The sequence below is a fragment of the Pseudorasbora parva genome, chromosome 7 (assembly GCF_024679245.1).
Source record: "Pseudorasbora parva isolate DD20220531a chromosome 7, ASM2467924v1, whole genome shotgun sequence".
Classification (NCBI taxonomy): domain Eukaryota; kingdom Metazoa; phylum Chordata; class Actinopteri; order Cypriniformes; family Gobionidae; genus Pseudorasbora; species Pseudorasbora parva.
The window spans coordinates 51,365,469-51,389,700 of record NC_090178.1 but is presented as its reverse complement, the minus strand read 5'-3'; the positions used below and the strand labels follow the sequence as shown (position 1 = coordinate 51,389,700).

Sequence of the window (24,232 nt, the reverse complement as noted above, 5' to 3'; positions counted from 1 at the left end):
ATATTGTGACGAGCATCCTCGGAAGAATCAGCGTCGCCCTGGTAACCAACACAAAACACCTGCACCTCCTCATCGCCGGCTGATCGGTCACAGCTGCTCCCAATCAGCCCACAGCCACATAAGCAGCACAGACTGAGCAGATGGGGAGACTGAGGTCTTGAGCCGACAAAACGCTGGTCTAACCTTTGTTTCTCTGTTCTCCCCAGAAAGCAGCGAGTGACCGACAGCCCACCCCTTTGGAGCACGTCTGGGTCCCCCACTTTTGGTTGGATTGAGCACTGAAGAGCACTTAAAGCACCAGCCACCACGCCCCGGATTCCCTTCCTTCACCAGTTTGATTTCACTGTAAATAAATCTACCCTCCGGGGCCACTTTTCACGAAGCCTGCCTTGTCGAGTGGTTCTTCACCCCGTGACAGTGGTGGAGAATGCGGGCAAGTTCGTGAGGAATCACCGACAAGTTCATCGCTCCACCCCTTAATCCTTTTTTTTTTTTGTGTTGTCCTCTCTTCCTGTGTAGACACCGGGCCGGGGGAACGCGGCGCGCTCGTCCCCACGATGGAGGAGGTATTACAGCGCCTCGCAGAAGTGAGCATCCGCCAGCAACAGATAGTGGAACATCTCGCCACTCGCCAGGGCAGGACAGAGGACGAGCTCTTCGCCGTCCGTGCCGCCGCCGCCCAACGCGTTCCGCTACCTGATCCTCGCGCCCAAGCTACCCGCCTGCTGCCAAAGATGACTGCTGATGACGATGTGGAAGCCTTCCTACAGGTCTTTGAAAACACCGCCACACGTGAGGCATGGGCTGAGGATGATTGGGCACGTGCGCTGGCACCCCTCCTCACTGGAGAAGCCCAACGGGCTTATTTCTCGCTCCCCCTTGAGACCGCCGAAGACTATAACAAAGTCAAGCGGGAAATTTTAGCGAGGCTCGGCCTCTCACCAGTCTGCGCCGCCCAGCAGTTCCACGAATGGGAATTCAAGCCCAGAGTACCAGCCCGTGCCCAGGCAGCCGAGCTCAGCCGCATCGCGCATCACTGGCTATTGGAGGGGGACCCCACCGCAGTACAGGTAGCGGAACGGGTAGTGGTCGATCGACTTCTCCGCGCGCTACCCCGCGCTCATCGGCAAGCAGTTGGGATGAGGAATCCTACCAACACCCTGGAACTCGTGGAGGCGATCGAGCTGGCGGATGCCGTCCATCATCGCGAGGCCGGGGACCGACCGCCGCCGTTCCCCCGGAGAGTCGGCCAGGAGCGACGCCCGCTCGAAGGGACCCCGCGACCAGTCAGCAGGCCGACGGTTCCCCCACCGCGAGATGAGCCCATGCCCAGCGCTGAACCTCCATCACCTCCGCGAGCATGGCTGGCAGGTTGCATCGTCCACCAGCATGTACCCTCGGGAGCCCCCGAAGCAGAAGTGATGGTGGAAGGAAAACGGTTCCGGGCCTTGCTGGACTCAGGCAGTGCGGTCACCCTAATCCAGTCACGGTTGTGCGCCCCTCGAAGCGGCCAGAAGACCTTCTTACCGATTACATGTGTGCACGGAGACACTCGCCAAGTTCCGGCCCGCAGAGTCATCATCTCGTCACCCCAAGGCACCTGGCCGGTAGAAGCGGGCCTGGTGAAGGACCTGCCGGTGGCCGTACTGCTTGGGAGGGATTGGCCTGGCTTCGACAGACTGCTCAACGCTGCTACTCAGCCTGCCAGCCCAGAGGGAAACCATCGAAGACGGAGACGGCCTCGGGGACCCCGCCGCCGACCGGCCCTGCTCGCCTCTGACAGCGGGAGAGATGGTGAGTCCCCTGCCCAGAATACTAATCTGTTCTATGATATTTACCAACAGGCTGCTGGAGGGGGCTCATTCGCCAAGGAACAGCGGGAGGACGATCGGCTCAAGCACTGTTGGGCTCAAGTGCGAGTCGTCGATGGAAAAGACGTTCTCCCACGGCCCCATCCTCTCCCGCATTTTGTCATTGAGAATGGCCTGCTGTACTGTGTCGCTCAGCGGAGGGGGGAGGAGAAGAAATTGCTGGTGGTACCTCGAGCTAAGACCGAAACCATCCTGGAGCTGGCACATTCCCATCCCATGGCAGGTCACCTCGGGACAGCCAACACCACTCAGCGCATCCGTGACCGTTTCCTTTGGCCAGGCCTGGAGGCCGAAGTGAAGCGGTTTTGCCAAGCCTGCCCGACCTGCCAGGTCACTTCGCCCAAGACCCCTCCCCCCAGCCCGCTCATTCCGCTGCCTATCATCGAGGTGCCCTTCGAGCGGATCGGAATGGACATAGTGGGGCCGTTGCCAAAGTCTGCCCGCGGACACGAACACATCCTGGTAATCGTCGACTACGCCACCCGGTACCCAGAAGCAGTTCCCCTTCGTAAGGCCACCGCGAAGTCCATCGCCCAGGAGCTGTTTCTGCTGGCCAGCCGAGTCGGCCTCCCCTCGGAGATCCTGACTGACCAGGGGACCCCGTTCATGTCCCGGCTAATGGCGGATCTTTGCAGGCTGCTGCGAGTGAAGCAGTTGAGGACCACGGTCTACCACCCTCAGACGGACGGACTCGTAGAGAGATTCAATCAGACCCTAAAGCAGATGCTTAGACGCGTGGCGGCGGAGGATAAGCGGGATTGGGACCTCATGATTCCCTACGTGCTCTTTGGGATCCGCGAAGTTCCCCAGGCCTCCACTGGCTTTACCCCCTTTGAGCTCCTGTTCGGCCGTCAACCACGTGGGCTCCTGGACGTCGCCAGGGAGGCGTGGGAGCAGCAGCCTGCCCCTCATCGCACCATCATCGAACATGTTCGACAGATGAGAGAACGGATCGATCGAGTGATGCCATTGGTCCGGGAAAACCTCAGCAAGGCCCAACAAGCGCAGCAACGCCACTACGACCGGGCAGCCCAACCACGGGAATTCCAGCCCGGAGACCGCGTCATGGTACTGGTCCCCAGCTCTGCCTGCAAGTTCCTGGCCTCATGGAAAGGACCATATACAGTACTGGAAAGAATGGGACCAGTAACATACCGGCTGAGACAACCTGGACGACGGCAGACAGAGCAACTCTATCATATCAACCTCCTGAAGAAGTGGGTGGGGACCCGGGACCAGCTGGCGGCTTTGAGTCTCACCGACCCCGTGGTTGTGGACGTCAACCCTCACCTTTCGGCTGCCCAGAAGACGGAGCTGCAGCACCTGGTCAGTCAGTTCCAGGATGTGTTCTCTTCCCAACCCGGGCAGACCAACGTGATCCAGCATAACATCAAGACCCCCCCAGGAGTCATCGTCAGACAACGGCCCTACCGCGTCCCGGAAGCTCGTCGGCAGGCTATTGAGGATGAGATCCAACAAATGCTAAAGTTGGGGGTAATTGAACCATCCCGGAGTCCGTGGTCCAGCCCCATTGTGATGGTCCCAAAGCCGGATGGCACCCTCCGCTTTTGTAATGACTTCCGCCGCCTGAACGAAGTCTCCGAATTCGACGGGTACCCCATGCCTCGGGTCGACGAGCTGCTGGACCGCCTCGGAAGGGCCCGGTACATCAGCACCCTAGACCTCACCAAGGGCTATTGGCAGGTACCCCTATCTGAAACGGCTAAGCCGAAGACTGCTTTCTCAACCCCCAGTGGCCACTGGCAGTACCGGACCCTTCCCTTTGGCCTGCACGGGGCCCCCGCAACATTCCAGAGAATGATGGACATCATCCTGCGGCCCCACCAGGCGTACGCAGCCGCCTACCTAGATGACGTGGTGATCCACTCCGAGGCATGGGAGGAACATCTGGATCGTCTGCGGAGGGTGCTCTCGGAGCTCCGGCGGGCTGGACTCACCGCCAACCCCCGCAAATGCCACCTAGCCCTCTCCGAGGCCAAGTACCTGGGCTTCCAAGTCGGCCGAGGCCTCATACGGCCGCAGGAAAAGAAAGTAGAGGCCATCCACTCTGCCCCGAGACCCCAGACGAAGACCCAGGTACGAGCCTTCTTGGGGTTGGCGGGGTATTACCGATGTTTTATCCCCAACTTCTCCTCTTTAGCCGCCCCCCTGACAGACCTGACCAGGAAGGGGCAGCCGGAGAAAGTATGCTGGACCCCATCGCTTGAGGAGGCCTTTGCCCAAGTCAAAGCAGCGCTGACGTCCTCGCCCGTACTCCGTGCTCCAGACTTCAGCGGCCCCTTCCTGCTGCAGACGGATGCCTCCGACACAGGACTGGGAGCCGTCCTGTCCCAAATCCAGGAAGGTGAGGAGCATCCGATCATTTACATCAGCAGGAAGCTGTCCCCGGCCGAGAGGAAGTACGCCACCGTGGAGAAAGAAGCCCTGGCCATCAAGTGGGCAGTCCTGGAGCTCCGGTACTACCTCCTAGGCCGCAAGTTTACCCTGGTCACAGACCACGCGCCCCTACAGTGGATGGCCCGCGCCAAAGACACCAACGCCAGGGTGACCCGCTGGTTCCTAGCGCTCCAGGACTTCCACTTTGAGGTACAACATCGGGCCGGGGCTGCCAACGCGAACGCCGATGGCCTCTCACGGATCTGGACAGCGTATGCAGGTCTGTCAGGGGTCATTCCCCACCCTCCCCTTACATCACCCCTGCTGTCTCCTTTTGTTCACAGGACCAGAGCGACGCTTAGGGGGGGGGAATGTGACGAGCATCCTCGGAAGAATCAGCGTCGCCCTGGTAACCAACACAAAACACCTGCACCTCCTCATCGCCGGCTGATCGGTCACAGCTGCTCCCAATCAGCCCACAGCCACATAAGCAGCACAGACTGAGCAGATGGGGAGACTGAGGTCTTGAGCCGACAAAACGCTGGTCTAACCTTTGTTTCTCTGTTCTCCCCAGAAAGCAGCGAGTGACCGACAGCCCACCCCTTTGGAGCACGTCTGGGTCCCCCACTTTTGGTTGGATTGAGCACTGAAGAGCACTTAAAGCACCAGCCACCACGCCCCGGATTCCCTTCCTTCACCAGTTTGATTTCACTGTAAATAAATCTACCCTCCGGGGCCACTTTTCACGAAGCCTGCCTTGTCGAGTGGTTCTTCACCCCGTGACAATATATATATATATATATATATATATATATATATATATATATATATATATATAATTTTTTTTTTTTTTTTGATAATTTGTAAAAATAACTTAAAGATAGATATTAATTTAGATCCATCAAAGCCAATGGCGTTAAGAGTGATTTGAAAAAAAAGAGAAAATACAGAGAAATAACTTTACCTGAGGTCAGATGATACTGCAGAGCAAACTCAATGCTCTCGGGATCATATCACTTTATCTAATGAAATGGGTAGATCGTTACTGGAAGCAAAACCAGTTTTCACTGTACATGTGAAGAGTATTTTGTCAGTAAACTGACTGAACCTTGGATAGACCCATTATGCAGGCATTCTTGAATAGATAATGGCACATTTTGTGTCTAAAAATGTTGTGAAACAGTTTCATTACCGCAAAGTAACCAACTACCGAACATTCCTTTACGGTCCGTGAGTAATAAATTAGCCCCCAAATTTATTGGCCAATTCACAGTCACCAAGATCATTAGTCCAGTGACTGTTCACCTAAAACTGCCTCCTGCGTACAGGAGGATACATCCCACATTTCATGTTTCCAAATTAAAGTCCGTTTTTTATTCCTGCATTAACCCGCCTGTCCCGGTTCCCCGACCGCCGCTTCTCGTAGATGGGGAACCTACCTATTCGGTAAATCGGATTCTGGACTCTAGACGGAGAGGACACGGATTTCAGTACTTGGTGGACTGGGATGGTTACGGTCTGGAGGAGAGAAGTTGGGTTCCTGCCAGGGACATCCTGGATCACTCTCTCATCGATGATTACAATCGACAGGTAGGTCCTTCTTGGTTTCTGGGAGCGCCAGGAGGTGCTCCTAGAGGGAGGGTACTGTCACGTTGGGTGAATGCAGCGTCTCCCCTTTTCTGTGTGTGTGGGTTTGTTGGAGGCGTGGTTTCTGATTACTCTCACTCTGATCACGGACACCTGCTGCACTCATCACCGGGGCTATTTATATGAGGTTCTCACTCTCCTTTGCTATCAGATTATTGCAGTTCGTCTGGGTCTTGTCTGCGTGGTGTTCCTGTTTCCCGTGTGTCTTGGATGTTCTTCTCGTCGCTCCGGAGTCCCGTCTCCCGCCGATTCGGATTTCCCTCTCTCTGCCTGCCTGCTCTGCTGGTGCCTGATCTTCAGCCTGCCTATCCTATTGTGTTCCTGAGTACTCGTAGTGATCGCCAAATGAAGCGTTTCGAAGCATTACTTTCTGATACAATTGTGTCGAAAATGGTTCATTACTCGAAGCTTCATTCAGATACAAATTGCAGCACCATCTCCTGGTGAAGTAAATGTAATGCAACAAAGCTGACAACCAGAAAATGCACCTTGATAATAAAACATTAAGCATGATGTGTGTGTGTAGTTATTTCTTTAGACAAGGACAGAAGATCAGAGCAGCTTTAAAAAGCTGGAAACCTTCAGAGAAATGCTATTGGTTTCTATTAAATTAGGAACAATAGGAACCGTTTGGCTTTTACCTTTTTTTTTTCCGTGTGTGGGACATATTCCATTAGGATGTGATATCCCACCAGTAGAACCCAACACATATTACAACCAATAAAATTCCCATGAAAACCATTAAATGCAATAGAGTTTCAGTAATGGTTTCTATCGTGTTTATTTATTTATTAGCATGGCAGTATCATGTGTGAAAGCACATAAGAAATACAGCCGGCAGGTTTCAGACCTGTCAACACTGATTGGGCTGTTAAAGCAGTCAGGTGGTTCACTACAGGAGTGAAGCAGTGTTTGCTTCAGAAGGCATTTTCACCTGATTAGTGATGTAATGATACAAGCTCCGAAGCAGTGGTTCATTGCAAGGACCGTTCGAGTTTGAAGCAAGCTTCGGAGCATCGGTGTCAGACGTAACATCACTAAGTACTCGTCTCACGTCTTCCAGCGAACTGTTTGTGTTCTTACTGAACTTGAGTATAATAAACGGTTTAATTCTTGCGCCTGGATTATCTGTCTCTTTTCCACCAGCGAACGTAACACCTTGCAATGAACCACTGCTTTGGAGCTTGTATCATTACATCACTAGTCATGTGAAAATGCCTTCTGAAGCAAACACACTGCTTCACTCCTGCAGTGACCCACCTGACTGCTTTGCCCAATCCAGTGCTGACAGGTTTGAAACCTGCCGGCTGTATTTCTTATGTGCTTTCACACATGATACTGCCCTACTAAAAAAAACTATTACAGAAATTATCTTGGATTTAATGTTTTTCATGGGAATTTTATTGGTTGTAATGGGAATTATAGTGGTCTCTGTGGGTCTCTACTGATATGGGTTGGGTTCTATTGGTGGGGGGATTAAATCCTAATGCAGGGGTGTCAAACTCATTTCCTGGAGGGCCACAGCCCTGCAGAGTTTAGCTTTAACCCTAATTAAACACACCTGATCCAGATAATCAAGTCCTTCAGGCTTATTTGAAAACTAGAGGTATGTGTGTTGGAACAGAGTTGGAACTGAGTTTGACACCCCTGTCCTAATGAAATATGTCCCAAACACACTAAAAAAGATTTATGTAGTGGTTTCTATTGATATTTTAATAGAAACCATTATCATTTCTGTGATGGTTTCCAACTTTTTTAAGCTGGTCTGATCTTCTGTCCTTGTCTAAAGAAATAATTACACACACACACACTAGGGGTTGCACTGACTAATCGGCTAGTCGTTCTTAATGCTCTGCCATGACGCTTTAAGCTTGACATCGACTAGTCGCTGGCCTGTAGAGGCGAACAAATATAGCACTCGCATGGGCGTGCCAAATTCTCTGGGCGGAAGAAAGGGAGGAAACCCGTTCCTGGTATGACGTCAAAACAGGAAAATCAATACCGGTTTGTCTGAACTCTCATTTTCTCAAAGGCAAAAAAAGGCAGGCGTAACTCGGTTTACACCAATTGAAATTTCTATCCACTTGGGGACAATATTCAGGCTAGGGGAACTCATATTAAACAATGTTGAAAAACCTCATAAAATGAAAATGTCATGCCATAGGACCTTTAATGTATTATGAAAAAGGATTAATTAACAACAAGGAGTATATTTTAAATATTATTTAATAAATGCTTAGTTTATGTATTTATTTATTTAGAATTATGTATAATTGAGTTGATGATTTTCTATTTACACACAGTGCATCTGATACTAATGTGGCACTAATATAAAGAACACGTTGTCCCGTGAACTACAGTATTATATCTTGTGAGAAGTACTGTGTAGTCAAAGGTTCACTGTAAACATTTTTTAACATATTTTAGAGCTTTTAAATAAGCACCAGAATGTATTCCGGACAAGGAATGATTTTTATCATGTCATCAATGTTCAGTTGTCAGTGAATTTTTCCAGTAATTTTTGCAAATCCAGTTGACCAAGATTCCCCAGATTACTTACAGTACATGACTGTCACTGATGTATTAACAGCCTTTTATTTTATTTTGCATTATCACACAATGATGATATGGTAATTTATTACGATTGCAGTTACTGGTTAGTTTACTAACCTAACCCTAACCCTAACCCTAACCCTGTTTTTACAAATGGGCAACATAATCATGTTAAAAAACAGTCACATCAGAGCTACGTGATAAAAAGTATAAGGGTTGATGGCAAGATAATCTATGATCAGAGACAAACAGCCACTCCTCTGTGATTGAACAGCATGAAACATGAACATTATTAGGAGCTGATTGTATCTATTGGCTCTCATTGAGGCTCAAACCTTATGTATAAAGGTGTTATAGAGACACATTGAAGAGGATGAATATTCACAACTATTCATTACTCAAACTCTTATTAGCATCTCACAGAATTGAAATGGAGACACATGTTCATCTGTGTGTCTAAGGTAAATAGATGTGCAAAGACAAATAAGATAATATCTGCCATTCAAAAACCTGTAATACAAACTATTGACTTTTTCCAGCACTTTAGACACAGTTGCTGGCCTGGGCTTAAATAAGATTAAAGAAAATAATTAAACGCCGTGGTACAACGAGCACACTCGGGCCCTTAAAACAGCAGCCAGAAAAATGGAGCGCAGCTGGAAGAAAACAAAACTGGAGGTTTTTCGCAGTTCATGGAAAGAGAGTATGAGCGCATACAGAAAGGTCATAAAAATGGCTAGATCTGCTTATTTCACGTATAAGCATTTACAGCAAATGAAATAAAAAGCTGAATTAACATTTAGTTAAAGGTCCCATGGCGTGGATTTATTTCATATTTCCTGACGTGTTCTTATATTGTTAGTACGATTTTTACATCATAAATGATCGAAAGATCGAACGTGTCCAATAGAAATGGTTCTCGCTCCTGTACTGGTGATCCGAAAAGATCGACCGGCAACCCGGTCCTGATTTTAGAACCGCTGTAGCAGTGTGTGTGTGCTGAGCTGCGAACTGCTGCAAGCTGAATATGTAGTCTGATATCGAACCTACTGCTTTGATTACATTTGAAAATGTGTATCGTCTTAGAAATTAAATAAGAAAAAAAGCTGTTCCTGAAAATATCATGCATTATTGATAAAACAAATAAATTTAATTTGACCGTTTTACAATCCATTGTTTCCAAACTTTAAAATAATACAGTGAGGACAGCTTTATGTTTTGATGCCACACAGAGCAGCCTTTACTCGGGTGAAAGCCTGCTGACATGACTCCGTCCACTGGACCGTATCTGGTGCCTCCTTTTTAGTGAGGTCAGTCAGTGGGCTGGTGAGGTCCAAATACTTAGGCACAAACCTTCTATAATATCCCGCCAGCCCCAGGAACTGCCTCACCTCCTTTTTGGTCTTTGGATGCGGACAGGTTGCAATGGCTGCGGTCTTACTAATTTGGGGACGCACCTGTCCATGCCCTAAGTGGAAGCCCAGATACTTAACTTCCACCCGCACAACCGCACACTTCTTCAGGTTGGCCGTCAGTCCCGCCCCCCTCAGCGAGTTCAGTACCACCTGCACATGCTGCATTTGCCGCTGCCAGTCATTACTATAGATGATTATGTTGTCCAGATATACGGCAGCATATGCAGTGTGCGGAAGAAAGGATTCGGTCCATCAGTTGCTGAAAGGTGGCGGGCGCCCCGAACAACCTGAAAGGAAGCATGCCAAATTGGTGCAATCCAAACGGCATTGTGAAAGCAGTCTTTTCTTTAGATAATGAAGTTAAGGGGATCTGCCAATATCCCTTCTTTAAATCCAGTGTCGAAAAAAAGCGAGCCGCATGTGGCAAGGGGGGCGTGGTTCAGCGAGGTCTGCAGCGGGAGAGAGAGCCGCGGGACGAGCGGTAAGTGAGTGGGTTGGACGCAGATTAATAACACCTGTCTCTTGTTCCAGTAATGAGCGCGGAGAGGGTATAAAACCTCGGCGGAACCAGAGACCAGGGAGAGAGAGAGACGGACGGTTGATGCTGAAACACGGACTGAGAAACCGGAAGCCGGAAGTACCGACCCGGAAGTGATCGCGAGTGTTTGGAGTTGGAAAGAATCTCCACACTACTAAGTGTGCTTTTGATATTGAGTTGATAAATAAAAGAGCATCAACCGTCCAGCCGACCCCCGTGTCCTCTTCCTTCCTCACATTAAGAACTTTGTTACATTGGTGCCGAAACCCGGGAGGAAGTAGGACAGCGCCGCCGCCATGCAGACGCCCTCCGCCTCGCCATTTGCGGACATTATTACATCCCTCGCGGTCCTCCATCAGGACCAACACCAAGCCATGCTGGACCTTCGGGCAGACCAGGAGCGCCGCTTCGAGGCCATTGTCCGAGGCCAGCAAGAGGACCGCGAGAAGTTCCGGAGCTGGATCGACCGGGAGGCTCGCACCGAAGCCGCCGGGCTCGCCAGCGCACCGGTCCACGTGCCCCTGCACAAAATGGGTCACAGGATGACCCAGAGGCGTTCGTTGACCTCTTTCAAAAGGCCGCGGAGGCCTGCGGGTGGCCCCGGGCACAGTGGCCGGTGCGCCTGATACCACTGCTGACAGGCGAGGCCCAGGCGGCTGCACAACAGCTACCGGTGGCGAACCTCCTGGACTATGATGACCTAAAGAAGGCCATCCTCCAGCGGGTCGGCCGCTCCCCGGAGCAACACCGACAGAGGTTCCGCTCCCTGGAGTGGGGGGAGGCCGGCCGACCCTTCGCGATGGCCCAACAGCTCCGGGACTCATGCCGCAGATGGCTCCTGGCCGGCGGAAGCGACGTGGACCTCATCGTCGATCTGGTGGTACTGGAGCAGTTCATCGCTCGGCTCCCAAGGAAAACTGCCGAGTGGGTCCAGTGCCACCGGCCCACGTCGCTGGAGACGGCCATCCACCTGGCGGAGGACCACCTGGTGGCGTGCCCGGGGGTCGGCGCACCCCTTTTAACCTCTCGCTCTCTCTCTCCCCCCTCTGTGTTTCCCTCTCCTCCTATCCCTCTCCCTAGGTCACGCCCTCCGGGCCCTCCTCGGATTTCCCCCAGAGGCCGGGGTGGGATGGGCCCTGGACCGCTCGGGAGTTCGCGGGCTCCGCCCAGGGGGGCGGGGCTGCTGGGGATGGGGGGTGATAGTGGCTCTGGTTCCGCGCCCTCCCCGCGCTCATTGTCCAACCCACTCCCCGCCGCAGGGGTGGCGGGTAAGCCTGGGCTGGCCTGCTGGCGGTGCGGTGATCCGGATCATTTTGTGGACCGATGTCTGAGGATGGACATCGGGACAATGATCCGGATCCCGGACGTCCAGCGGACCACCCCCGATCAAGCAGGAGAGTACCAAATTCCTGTAAGTATCAAGGGGGGTACATATCAGGCCTTGGTGGATTCAGGATGTAACCAAACCTCGATCCATCAAAGCCTGATGCAGCCTGGGGCATTGGATACAAGCCGCATGGTTAAGGTACGGTGTGTGCACGGGGATGTGGTGGAATATCCGGTTGTCCCAGTCACGATACAATTTCGGGGGCAAAAGCATAGTATAGAGGTGGCGGTTAGTCCACACCTCCGGCATCCGCTAATTCTGGGGACGAATTGGCCCGCCTTTACGGCTTTATTGGGATCGTTGTGTGCGGATGCCGCTTGGGGGAAAAAGGCAAGGAAGGGGGCGGTGCGAGTACAGCTTGGGGAGACTGAACCGGGACCCTCGGAGACAACTCCAGAGGAACCGAGCGGGATTGAGAGACTAATTCTCTCGGACCGCGATGACTTTCCTCTGGAGCAGTCCCAGGACGACACCCTTAAGAACGCTTTCCAGCAGGTCCGATCGATCGACGGACAGTCTCTCCAACCTGCCTTGCCTGTCTCCTATCCTTATTTTGCCATAATAAAAGATCGGTTGTATCGAGTGACCCAAGACACTCAGACAAAGGTAGATACAACCCAGTTGTTAGTCCCAAAGAGCCGCCGAGAAATGCTTTTCCAGGCGGCTCACTCTAACCCGATGGCGGGCCACCTGGGACAGGCGGCCACGCTGAATCGTTTAATGACCCGATTTTTTTGGCCAGGCATTCATGACAATGTGCGCAGGTGGTGCGCGTCTTGTCCTGAATGTCAGTTGGTGAATCCACTGGCCGCCCCAAAAGCGCCATTGCGCCCCCTTCCATTAATGCAGGTCCCCTTCGAGAGAATTGCGATGGACCTCATCGGGCCATTAGAGCGATCCGCACGCGGACATCGTTTTGCGCTAGTTATCGTGGACTACGCAACACGATATCCGGAAGCAGTGGCTCTCCGCAACATCTCTGCGAAGAGTGTTGCGGACGCACTGTTTCGTTTAATCTCCCGAGTGGGGATTCCGAAGGAAATCCTCACTGATCAAGGCACGGCGTTTATGTCACGCACGTTAAGCGAATTGTACGGATTATTGGGCATTAAATCCATTCGAACAAGCGTCTATCACCCACAAACAGACGGCTTGGTCGAACGATTTAATCGCACTCTTAAATCCATGATCCGTAAATTCGTACAGGAAGACGCCAAAAATTGGGATCGGTGGTTAGAACCCCTCTTATTTGCTGTGCGGGAGGTCCCGCAAGCCTCCACGGGGTTTTCCCCCTTCGAGCTTCTCTACGGACGGCAGCCCCGGGGGGTGCTGGACGTCCTACGAGAAACTTGGGAGGAGGGGCCTTCTTTGGCCAAGAACGAAATTCAGTATGTGCTGGACTTACGAACAAAACTCCACACCTTGGGGCGGCTATCGAGGGAGAATTTGTTGCAAGCCCAGGACCGCCAGAGCCGGTCATATAACAGGGGTACAAAACTACGCAAATTCACACCGGGAGAGAAAGTGCTCGTTCTACTCCCTACGTCGAGCTCAAAATTAATGTCAAAGTGGCAGGGGCCGTTTGAGGTCGCACGACAGGTAGGAGAGCTCGATTATGAAGTGATACGATCCGATAGGAACGGGGCACGTCAAATATACCACCTCAACCTGCTAAAAAAATGGAATGAGGTGGAATCAGTGTTGTTGGCAACGGTGATCGGGGGAGAGGATGATCTCGGGCCAGAGGCGAGCATTAAAGCACAATCAGTCGCGCTGGCCCCTGGGGGAGATCACCTCTCACCGTTACAACTCACTGATTTATCAAAATTGCAGGCGGAGTTCGCTGACGTGTTCTCGCCCCTACCGGGACGTACCGACTTGATTCAGCACCATATCGAGACCGAGCCGGGCGTGGTAGTTCGCAGCCGGCCGTATCGCTTGCCTGAACACAAGAAAAAGGTAGTTCAGGAAGAATTAGGCGCAATGCTCGACATGGGAGTAATCGAGGAGTCCAACAGTGACTGGGCGAGCCCGATAGTTTTGGTCCCCAAAACAGACGGCTCGGTCAGGTTCTGTGTGGACTACCGCAAGGTGAACGCTGTGTCGAAATTCGACGCATATCCAATGCCGCGGGTTGACGAGTTGCTTGATCGGTTGGGCACGGCTCGATTTTATTCGACGCTGGACTTAACAAAGGGCTATTGGCAGATCCCCTTGTCTCCATTGTCCAAAGAAAAGACAGCTTTCACCACGCCGTTTGGATTGCACCAATTTGTCACGCTTCCTTTCGGGTTGTTCGGGGCGCCCGCTACCTTTCAGCGCCTCATGGACAGGATTTTGCGTCCCCATGCCGCATATGCTGCTGCCTATCTGGATGATATCGTGATTTACAGTCACGATTGGCAGCGGCATATGCAGCATGTCAGGGCGGTCTTGAGGTCGCTGAGAGGAGCGGGGCTCACGGCCAACCCAAAGAAGTGTGCGATTGGGCGGGTGGAAGTAAGGTATCTGGGCTTCCACTTGGGTCATGGACAAGTGCGTCCCCAAATTGATAAGACCGCAGCAATTGCAACCTGTCCGAGACCCAAGACCAAAAAGGAGGTTAGGCAGTTCTTGGGGCTGGCGGGATATTATAGACGGTTCATACCAAATTATTCGGACCTCACCAGCCCTTTGATTGACCTTACTAGAAAGGGGCTACCAGATACGGTCCAGTGGACGGAGCCGTGTCAACAGGCTTTTACCCGAGTGAAGGCTGCTCTATGTGGCGGGCCGCTCTTACACTCCCCTGACTTTTCTCTCCCTTTCTTGTTGCAGACTGACGCGTCGGACAGGGGGCTGGGCGCAGTCCTGGCCCAGGAGGTGGAGGGGGGAGAGCGGCCGGTGCTGTACATTAGCCGTAAGCTCTCCAAGAGGGAAGCTAAGTACAGCACCATAGAGAAGGAGTGTCTGGCCATCAGGTGGGCCGTTCTCACCCTCCGCTACTACCTCCTGGGGCGAGAGTTCACCCTCTGTTCGGACCACGCTCCTCTCCAATGGCTCCACCGCATGAAGGATACCAACGCGCGGATCACCCGTTGGTATCTAGCTCTTCAGCCGTTTAAATTCAAGGTGGTCCACAGGCCGGGTGCTCAGATGGCTGTGGCCGATTTCCTCTCCAGAAATGGGGGGGGGGGGGCTGCAGGCCGGACGGCTCCCCGGCCTGAGTCGGGCGGTGGGGGTATGTGGCAAGGGGGGCGTGGTTCAGCGAGGTCTGCAGCGGGAGAGAGAGCCGCGGGACGAGCGGTAAGTGAGTGGGTTGGACGCAGATTAATAACACCTGTCTCTTGTTCCAGTAATGAGCGCGGAGAGGGTATAAAACCTCGGCGGAACCAGAGACCAGGGAGAGAGAGAGACGGACGGTTGATGCTGAAACACGGACTGAGAAACCGGAAGCCGGAAGTACCGACCCGGAAGTGATCGCGAGTGTTTGGAGTTGGAAAGAATCTCCACACTACTAAGTGTGCTTTTGATATTGAGTTGATAAATAAAAGAGCATCAACCGTCCAGCCGACCCCCGTGTCCTCTTCCTTCCTCACATTAAGAACTTTGTTACACCGCACCTAGCCAATCAAGCAACTCGTCAACCCTCTGCATTGGATAAGCATTGAATTTTGACACCGCGTTCACCTTGCGGTAATCCACACAGAACCGAACTGCGCTGTCCGTCTTAGGAACTAAAACTATCGGGCTCGCCCCGTCACTATGGGATTCTTCTATTTCTAGTCCAGCATATCCTCCAATTCCGCCTGAACTACCTTTTTTCCTGTGTTCAGGTAATCTATATGGCCGGCTGAAAACGATCACGCCCGGCTCTGTCTCAATATGTTGCTCTTAGAGATTAGTTCGGCCAGGTAGGGGCGAGAACACGTCCGCAAAAGCTGCCTGCAACCTGGCAATGTCAGTGAGCTGTGAGGGTAATAGGTGATCTCCTCCTGGGGCCAGAGCGATCGGATGGCATTTGATGCTCGCTTCTGGCCCGAGATCATCCTCGTCTGATATCACCGTCGCCAGCATCTCTGACTCCACCTTTTTCCATTTTTTTAGAAGATTGAGGTGGTATATTTGACGTGCCCCATTCCTATCTGTCCTAACTACCTCAGAATTGAGATCCCCTACTCGCCGTGTGACCTCAAATGGTCCTTGCCACTTGGCGAGTAATTTCGAGCTAGACGTTGGCAACAATACAAGAACTTGATCTCCAGGTGCAAATTCTCGTAACCTGGTTCGTCTGTTGTACAACTGGCTTTGTGTGCCCTGGGCCTGTAGCAAATTCTCCATTGATAGCCGCCCCAACGTGTAGAGTTTTGCTCTCAGGTCCAGGACATAGTGAATTTAATTTTTGCTTTCAGACGTTCCGTCCTCCCAAGTCTCCCACATGACGTCAAGTACCCCTCAGGGTTGATGCCCATACAGGAGCTCGAAGGGGGAAAACCCTGTTGAGGCTTGGGGGACCTCTCTTACAGGGAACAACAGAGATTCCAGCCATTTTTCCTAATTTTTGGCGTCTTCGGGGACAAATTTATGAATCATTGTCTTTAACATGCGATTAAATCGTTCTACCAAGCCATCTGTTTGTGGGTGATAGACGCTGGTACGAACTGACTTGATGCCCAATTACTCGTAAAGTTCGCTTATGGTGTGAGACATAAACGCCGTGCCTTGATCTGTGAGAATCTCTTTCGGGATTCCAACCCGAAAGATTAAACGAAACAGTGCCTTTGCCACACTCTTCGCCGAGATGCTGCGGAGGGCTACTGCCTTGGGGAATAGCGTTGCATAATCTACAATGACTAATGCAAAACAATACACTCGTGCGAATCGTTCTAATGGCCCGATGAGGTCCATACCAATTCACTCGAAGGGGACCTGCACGAGAGGTAGGGGGTGCAAAGGCGCTTTTGGAGTGGCCGGTGGGTTTACCAACTGGCATTCACGACAAGCGGCACACCATCTGCGCACATTCTCTCGAATGCCCCGCCAAAAAAATTGGGCCATTAAACGATTAAATGTGCCGGTTTGACCCAAATGCCCGGCCATAGGATTACAATGAGCCGCCTGGAAAAGCATTTCCGACAGCTCTTTGGTACCAATAACTGGGTTGTATCCTGTTTTGTTTGAGCATACTGGGTTACTCTGTACAACCTGTCTTTTATTACTGCAAAATAAGTATAAGAGTCATGCAGGTTGGAGAAGCTGTCCGTCGATGTTGCGGACCTGCTCAAAGGCATTTTTCAGCGATTCGTCTTGGGACTGTTCCAGAGGGAAATCACGCTCGGAAAAGATTAGCCTATCCATTGCACTCTATTCCTCTGACCCAGTCCCAGATGGTCCCGGCTCGGCTTCTCCTAGCTGCGCGACCGCGTTCTCTCCCGGCGCTCTTTCCTCCAAGGGGACATCCGCACACATATACCCCTACAAATTCTTAAATGCCGGCCAATTCGTTCCCAAAATCAGTGGATGCCTGAGGTGGGAATTAACCGCTACCTCCACTCTATGTTTGATTCCCTGAAATTGAATTATGATCGGCACCAATGGGTACTTCACCACATCCCCGTGCACATACCTTACCGTAACCATGCGGCTATTATCCCATGCCTCGTGTTGAATCAGGCTTTGATGAATGGAGGTCTGGTTACAACCTGAATCCACCAAAGCCTGATATGTACCCCCCCTTTATACTCACGGGTATCAGGTACAGGCCGGCTAGATTGGGGGCAGCTTGTGGCGCATCCGGGACCCGGACCTCCATCACCGGACACCTATCAATAAAATGCCCTGGGTCCCTGCAGCGCCAACAAGCCGGCCCAGACTTCTCCGCCGCCCTAGTGGCAGGAAGCGGGTCAAGGGATTGGCGCGGAGAGAGCAGTGGAACGTTGCCGGTTCCCAGGCCCGCACTAAATGGCCCCTCCCCTTGTGACGAGGTTCCCGGTCCGACGGATGCCTCGCCGCTCCTCTAACGGGGCATGGGCCTTGGCGGCATTCCCCAACGGGACCTGGGAAAACCTTAAACCTGGCCTCGCCAGAGAGGGACCTGGCCTCGCCAGAGAGGACGAGGGAGGGGAAGGAGAAGAAAAAGAAGATGAGAGAGAGAGACTGCTGGAAGGGGTTCGCCGACCCCTGGGCATGCCACCATCTGGTCCTCCATATTTTAAGAAGTAAAATGAGTTATAAAAAGAAGGAACATTTAATGGGATTTGTATGTTTCATTTAATTGTTGTAGATTTAATTAGGGCCTGAGCACTTTCCACCACTACAGTAGCAGGAAGTGTGGCAAATACAAATGATTGATATAGTCCTCCTATTTTGTTATACTTAAATGCATATTGCCCACCGTGTTCTGTGTTCCTACAACCACAAGGAAGTAGTGGCACAGTTGCGAGGACCCTTTCATTGCTCTTGCAGCTTTAATGTAGTTTTGTATTTTTTACTTTTTGGGACCTCAGGAAGCATAGTCACTGCCTAGGTATTGGCTAATGGGGATCTAAATAAACAAATAAACTTAGATTATAGATGGGAAAGAGCATTCATGGGTAATTTAACTAAGGAAAAATATGTTTGTTTGACAGTTATAACATATCCAAGATTATTTAGGTGTCCTCAATGGGGGCCCATAAATATATGTCAAATTTTTCTTCCAAAATTTTGGCTTTGTTTTGGTCATTATTGTTTAACTATTGACCTATCTAAGTATTCAGAATTTCCTATTGTGTTTTTATTTGGATTGGACTAACTGTTTCGAAGACATTCGCAAAGGTTTTTTAGGTGCTAAAGTACACCTTTTTACAAACCATAAGGTGAAACCAGGAATGTATGGTATTATTGGACACGGCAAGGATTCAGGAGTCTAAGGAGGTGAATACTGTGAAAAACACTGGCTTGAAAATTCTCAGGCTCCTTCAGGGCATTGTGCCAATAACATATACTGGGTTTGTGATACGCCAGTGTCCTCATAGACTATAATGGTACCCAGGATAAAGACAATGAATGCCCATTTTCATCTGACTAATGGTTGGGTGTGTATATTGCCAGTTTCATGTGTTTTTCCCCTGTTATAGTGCCACCGAGTGGTCAATCATTGCGATTTTTTAAATGGGATCTCAGACTGATCACACATGATCTTAATTTGGTGAAAATATCTCGTTCTGTTCACAAGTTATAGCCATTTTATTAAAAGAGGTCCCAGTCACATCAAACATTTTGGCTCCCCTTAGCGACCATGAATCAAAATGTAATTTTTTTTTGGTGATAATTATTGATAGTCTCTCTCCAGAGTACATTTCAGTGACTAACAACCTATGTTTCCGAACTTCTGACACTGGTTTCGTCTCGATCGGACTAGCGGTTTCGAAGATATCGGCAAATTTTTTTAAAGCGCTAAATTACAACGGTGCACAAACCATACGCCGGAACCTAGCAATTTTGGTATCATTGGACTCGGCAACGATTCAAGAGTCTAAGGAGATGAGCCCCGTGAAAATAAGTCAACCACACCCAAAGTTATAAGCACTTTAAAAAGTTATAAGCACTTTAAAAGTGTGCTGTTTTGAAACTTCTCAGGCTACTTCAGGGCATCGTGGTGATGACCCATACCAAGTTTCGTAACAATCCGTTCATGTTGTAATAAAATACAGCATTTTGGCACATAATTCAAGATGGCCGACAGCCAAAATGGCCGACATGGTAAAATTGGATATCAGTCGACTCGGCATGATGTCTCGAATCTGACGAGACCACTTTTGTGATTTTTGGACAAACGTTTCAGCAAAAAAAGCAAAAATAGCCATTTTTCTTATCTCCGGACCAGTAGGTGGCGCTGCGCCGAAATGCATCACGTTGCCTCAAGACATTCTTATGCCAACATGTACCTAATTTGGTCTGAATACGATAAAGTGTTGCGAAGATACAGCCTTACGTCTGTTTTTGCAAGCGCTACGTAAAATTTATTTCCGCGTTTATCGGAAACGATTTGATGAATCAACTTGAATTCCATAACTTTTTGTTGGCACTGGCTGATGATGATCTGGTTCAAATTACATGCAAATCGGACAAACCATCTAGGACGAGTTTGCAAAAGTTTTTTGGGCAAATTTAAAATGGCGGGAAATATATAATGTCGGAAATGACGTCATTGGGTGCTTTCGGATTGGCAGGAGCTCAGAAATATGAGGAAAAAATAATTATTTTGTTTCTAGCCCTTAAAGTTCAAAAGTTATTAGCATAAACATGAGTGAAACTTTGGACAGGTGGTGGCGCTAGAGGGATTGAGTTAGAGACACCAAAAATGGTGTATTTAATGTCGGGACTGCCCTCTATCAGAATGTCAAATTGTTAAAACTTTCCCGCAAATGGTTCTATGGGCTGCCATAGACTTCTATGGCAGAAGAAAAAAGCGCGAGAACAGTTTCAATAGGTGCCTCCAAACCTTCGGTGCTTGGCCCCTAAATAACAAAACTTTCAAAAATATGAAAATTTTGCATCTGAATGTTTCATAAATGCAGCAGTGGGTCTTAGAGGTTAATAGTTATTTGCTCTCACACAACATGATCAGTCAAGGACAAAAAATTGTATGTCTGTGAAAACTGTTGAAATGTGTTTATATTTTTATGAAATGTGTTGTTGTCTAAATAACTAAATAAATGGTTTGGGAAACTGAACACAATGAATCAGTCATGGTGTGTTAGCAATCAGAAAAATACTGTAATATGTATTTTGCATTTTCTCTTGTCAAAATGGGAAGAGGTTAATGCATTATGCATAAACTGGGAATTGTCAACACTGCTACAGCATTTACAGCAAATAAATTAACAGGCTGAATAAATTAGCATTAGTTCATGTATTATGAAGAAGGATTCATTAACAATGAGGATTATATTTGAAATAGTATTTAATAAATGCTTTGTTGTTTGTTCTTTATTTGCATCAGTTATAATTGAGTTGATGAGTTTTTATTTACACACATGTGGCACTAATATAAAGAACATGTCGTTCTTTGAACTATAGTATTGTATGACCATCTCGTGAGAAGTACTGTGTAGTCAAAGGTTCAAAGTCATTTTGTACATATTTTAGAGCTTTTAAATAAGCTCCAGAATGTATTCCAGATAAGGAATGATTTTTATCATGTCATCAATGTTCAGTTGTCAGTGAATTTTTCCAGTAATTTTTGCAAATCCAGTTGATCAAGATTCCCCAGACTACTTACAGTACATGACTGTCACTGATGTATTAACAGCCTTTTATGTTATTTTGCAATCATTTATGCATTTATATAGTGCTTTCAACAGACCCTATGGCCATCCAAAGCACTTTACATTTACCTCACGTTCACCCATTCATTCACGACTGCGATGTCAGCCATGTAAGGCACCATCCAGAGCAGCTGGGGTTCGGTTGCTTGCTCATGGACACCTCGACACTTGGTCAGGTGGAACCAGGAATTGAACCACCAACATTTCGGTTTGTAGACAACCCATATGAACCACTGAGCCACTGCCGCCCAGTCATAAAGAATGTAGTAGATCATGATTATGTGATAAAAAGTATAAGGGTTGATGGCAAGATAAGGCGGAAGGAGAGCCACTTATCTTTAAGTTCCACCACAGGAACTTAACACCGGAACTATGAACTTTGGGGTGGTACTCGGCGTGTTTAGAGTCTAAATGAAGTTGCGGGTAAATATTTCCCCCTGCTCATGAGGTAGTACTTTTTCAAAGTTCTGGAACTTTCGAGGGCGGGACTTGGACTTGGGGATAAAATTTGCCTAATCTTCACGGTACTTTAGATGGCAGTAAAAACGCAGATAGTAGCATGTGAGTGTGTGGACAAGGTTAGACTGGGCACTGAGGATGCTATTAATTGTATCACTCATTTGGTAAATATCTAGAAGGTTCCCAAGTATATACTTGTTCACTTTTTTATTCATTTTTAACTTATCGTACACAACAGGTCAGAGTTAATAACTCTTATTCTGAGGTGAAAACTACTAATATAGAGGCCCGCAAGGTTTTGCCAGCTCACCCACTTCATTTACACTATATACACTAATGAGTTTGTTACACAGGAGAATACATTCTTCATATAATTTTCTGATGACACTGCTGTATTGAGTTTGGTGAATAGGAAAACAAAACCTTTGCAGTACTTTTCTGATGGGGACAGGTTTGAAGGATGGTGTGATACAAATTATTTGATTTTAAACTAAGAGTTAATACAGTCCTGTGCTAATACGGGGTAATATTATTGAACAGGTTTCTTCATTTAAGCACTTGGGTGTTCACGTGTATTATGCTGGTCTTCCCACATCAGCAGTCTGTTCTAGTTTGTAGCAGAGGCAATATTTCTTGCGAATTGAAAAATGTAATTAACCTTGCCATGGTGAAATAATAAGAGTTCAGTACATGGACATCACATACTGGGCCCTATCTTGCACCCAGCGCAATTGACTTTTGTACACCGACGCATGTGTCATTCCTATTTTGCACCCACGCAAAGCGAGCTTTCCCCTCCACAGAAGCACGTTAGTGAATGAACTAAACTAGTGAATGAACTTGCGCTCCCTGGGCAGTTCAGCGCAAAAAAGGAGGTGTGTTCCAGCGCAAACAATCCCTGGTGCTATTTTGCTGTTTCATTAAACAATTGCGCCACTGACCAGAAAAAACCTAGTCTAAAGTCAGTGGCGCGTTGCTCGTTGTTCATTATGCTATTTTAAGGGCGCATGCTTGACCATAATGTATAGCGTGCATAACGCGCATACACTTTGCTCATGTAATCTACACAGATGCAACAGTTATTTTTGCAAATCATAAATTGTTACACTAAAAAAATATCAACACATGAGATGACGGAAATCATTGTGGTGTGCCACGAAGATGTGAAAAAATAGGCATAAATCTAGCTTACAAATGATTCAGGCTAGTAATTAGTAGTTAATTGTAGTAATTAAGGATCAGACCTGTTTGCCCAATAGTGGCCAGACATATACAACCCCAAATCAGAAAAAGTTGGGACAGTATGGAATGTGCAAATAAAATAAAAAAGAAGTGATTTCTAAAATTACTTTGACTTGTATTTCATTGCAGACAATATGAACACAAAATATTTCATGTTTTGTCCGGTCAACTTCATGTCATTTGTAAATATGCATCCTTTCCTGTCATTCAGACCTGCAACACATTTCAAAAAAAGTTGGGACAGTAAAGCATTTACCACTGTGTAATGTTGCCATTCCTTTTCACAACACTTAAAAGACGTTTAGGGACTGAAGACACCAAGTGATGAAGTGTTTCAGGTGTAATTTTGTCCCATTCTTCCTGCAAACAAGTCTTAAGGTGGGCAACAGTACGGGGTCTTCGTTGTCGCATTTTGCGCTTCAAAATGGGCCACACATTCTCTATTGGAGACAAGTCGGGACTGCAGGCAGGCCAGTCAGGTACCCGTACCCTCTTCCTCCGCAGCCAGGACTTTGTAATGTGTGCAGAATGTGGTTTTGCATTGTCTTGTTGAAATATGCATGGACGCCCCTGGAAAAGATATTTTCTTGAAAGCAGCATATTATGCTCCAAAATCTCTGTCCTTTTCAGCATTAATGGTGCCTTCACAGAAGTGCAGGTTACCACAACCCCATAGGGCACTGACACAACCCCATACCATGACAGACCCTGGCTTTTGGACTTGTTGCTGGTCTGGATGATCCTTTTCTTCTTTGGTCCGGAGCACACGGCGTCCATTCCTCCCCAAAAAAAACCTGAAATACTGATTCATCTGACCACAGTACACATTTCCACTGTGTGATGGTCCATCCCAGATGCCTCCGAGCCCAGAGAAGTCGACGGCGCTTCTGGACACTGTTAACATAAGGCTTCCTTTTGGCACAGTACAGTTTTAGCTGGCATTTGTGGATGTAACTACGTATTGTGGTACTTGAGAAAGGTTTGCCAGAGTAGTCCTGAGCCCATGTGGTGATATCGCTTCTAGATGAATGACGATTCTTGATGCAGTGCCGCCTGAGGGATCGGAGATCACGGTTGTTCAGCTTAGGCTTGCGGCCTTGTCCATTACGTGCTGATATTCCTCCAGATTCCTTGAATCTTGTAATTATGTTATGCACTGTTGAACGTGAAATATCCCAATCTCTATATCTTTTTTTGAGGAACATTGTTTTTAAACATTTCAATAATTTTCTCACGTATTTGTTGGCAAACTGCCGATCCTCAGCCCATCTTTGCTCCTAAAGGATTAGATCTTTCTTGGATGCTGCTTTTGTACCAAATCATAATTTCAATCACCTGTTGACATCACCTGTTTCAAATCACATCATTATTTAACCCTTTTACCTCATTACTAGCCCTAAATTGCTCCTGTCCCAACTTTTTTTGAAATGTGT

At 48.8% G+C, this 24,232-nt stretch overlaps 4 protein-coding genes across 4 annotated transcripts in view; 2 read left to right on the top strand and 2 right to left on the bottom strand.

Annotated features, from left to right (window-relative positions):
* The window catches only part of LOC137083467 (uncharacterized), a 39,150-nt gene extending 33,764 nt beyond the window's left edge, over positions 1-5,386 (bottom strand). The window contains exon 1 of the mRNA XM_067449423.1: positions 5,233-5,386. The gene's annotated coding sequence lies outside the window, so the exon portion shown is untranslated. The remainder of the gene's footprint in view (positions 1-5,232) is intronic.
* On the top strand, positions 10-4,772 carry LOC137083963 (uncharacterized). The gene is made up of 2 exons (XM_067449896.1): positions 10-345; positions 520-4,772. Exon 2 carries the CDS (start codon positions 558-560, stop codon positions 4,770-4,772), a length of 4,215 nt encoding a protein of 1,404 aa, XP_067305997.1. The 5' UTR covers positions 10-345; positions 520-557.
* A 4,293-nt stretch (positions 5,387-9,679) lies between the features above and the next one.
* On the bottom strand, positions 9,680-10,048 carry LOC137083962 (uncharacterized). The gene has a single exon (XM_067449894.1). It carries the CDS (start codon positions 10,046-10,048, stop codon positions 9,680-9,682), a length of 369 nt encoding a protein of 122 aa, XP_067305995.1.
* Positions 10,049-10,717: 669 nt separating this feature from the next.
* On the top strand, positions 10,718-15,376 carry LOC137083961 (zinc finger protein with KRAB and SCAN domains 7-like). Its single transcript, XM_067449893.1, has 3 exons — positions 10,718-10,894; positions 10,963-11,689; positions 15,144-15,376. The coding sequence occupies exons 1-3, from the start codon at positions 10,718-10,720 to the stop codon at positions 15,164-15,166; spliced, it is 927 nt and encodes a 308-aa protein (XP_067305994.1). The 3' UTR covers positions 15,167-15,376.
* The last annotated feature ends 8,856 nt before the right edge of the window (positions 15,377-24,232 follow it).

Bases quoted from the DNA above. Each gene is read 5' to 3' on its own strand.
- LOC137083962 (XM_067449894.1), bottom strand. From the start codon at position 10,048: ATGCAGCATGTGCAGGTGGTACTGAACTCGCTGAGGGGGGCGGGACTG.
- LOC137083963 (XM_067449896.1), top strand. From the start codon at position 558: ATGGAGGAGGTATTACAGCGCCTCGCAGAAGTGAGCATCCGCCAGCAA.
- LOC137083961 (XM_067449893.1), top strand. From the start codon at position 10,718: ATGCAGACGCCCTCCGCCTCGCCATTTGCGGACATTATTACATCCCTC. The intron at 10,895-10,962 runs GCTCGCACCGAA...AATGGGTCACAG, and splicing joins GGAGCTGGATCGACCGGGAG to GATGACCCAGAGGCGTTCGT. The intron at 11,690-15,143 runs GTAAGCCTGGGC...CTCTTGTTCCAG, and splicing joins CCCCGCCGCAGGGGTGGCGG to TAATGAGCGCGGAGAGGGTA.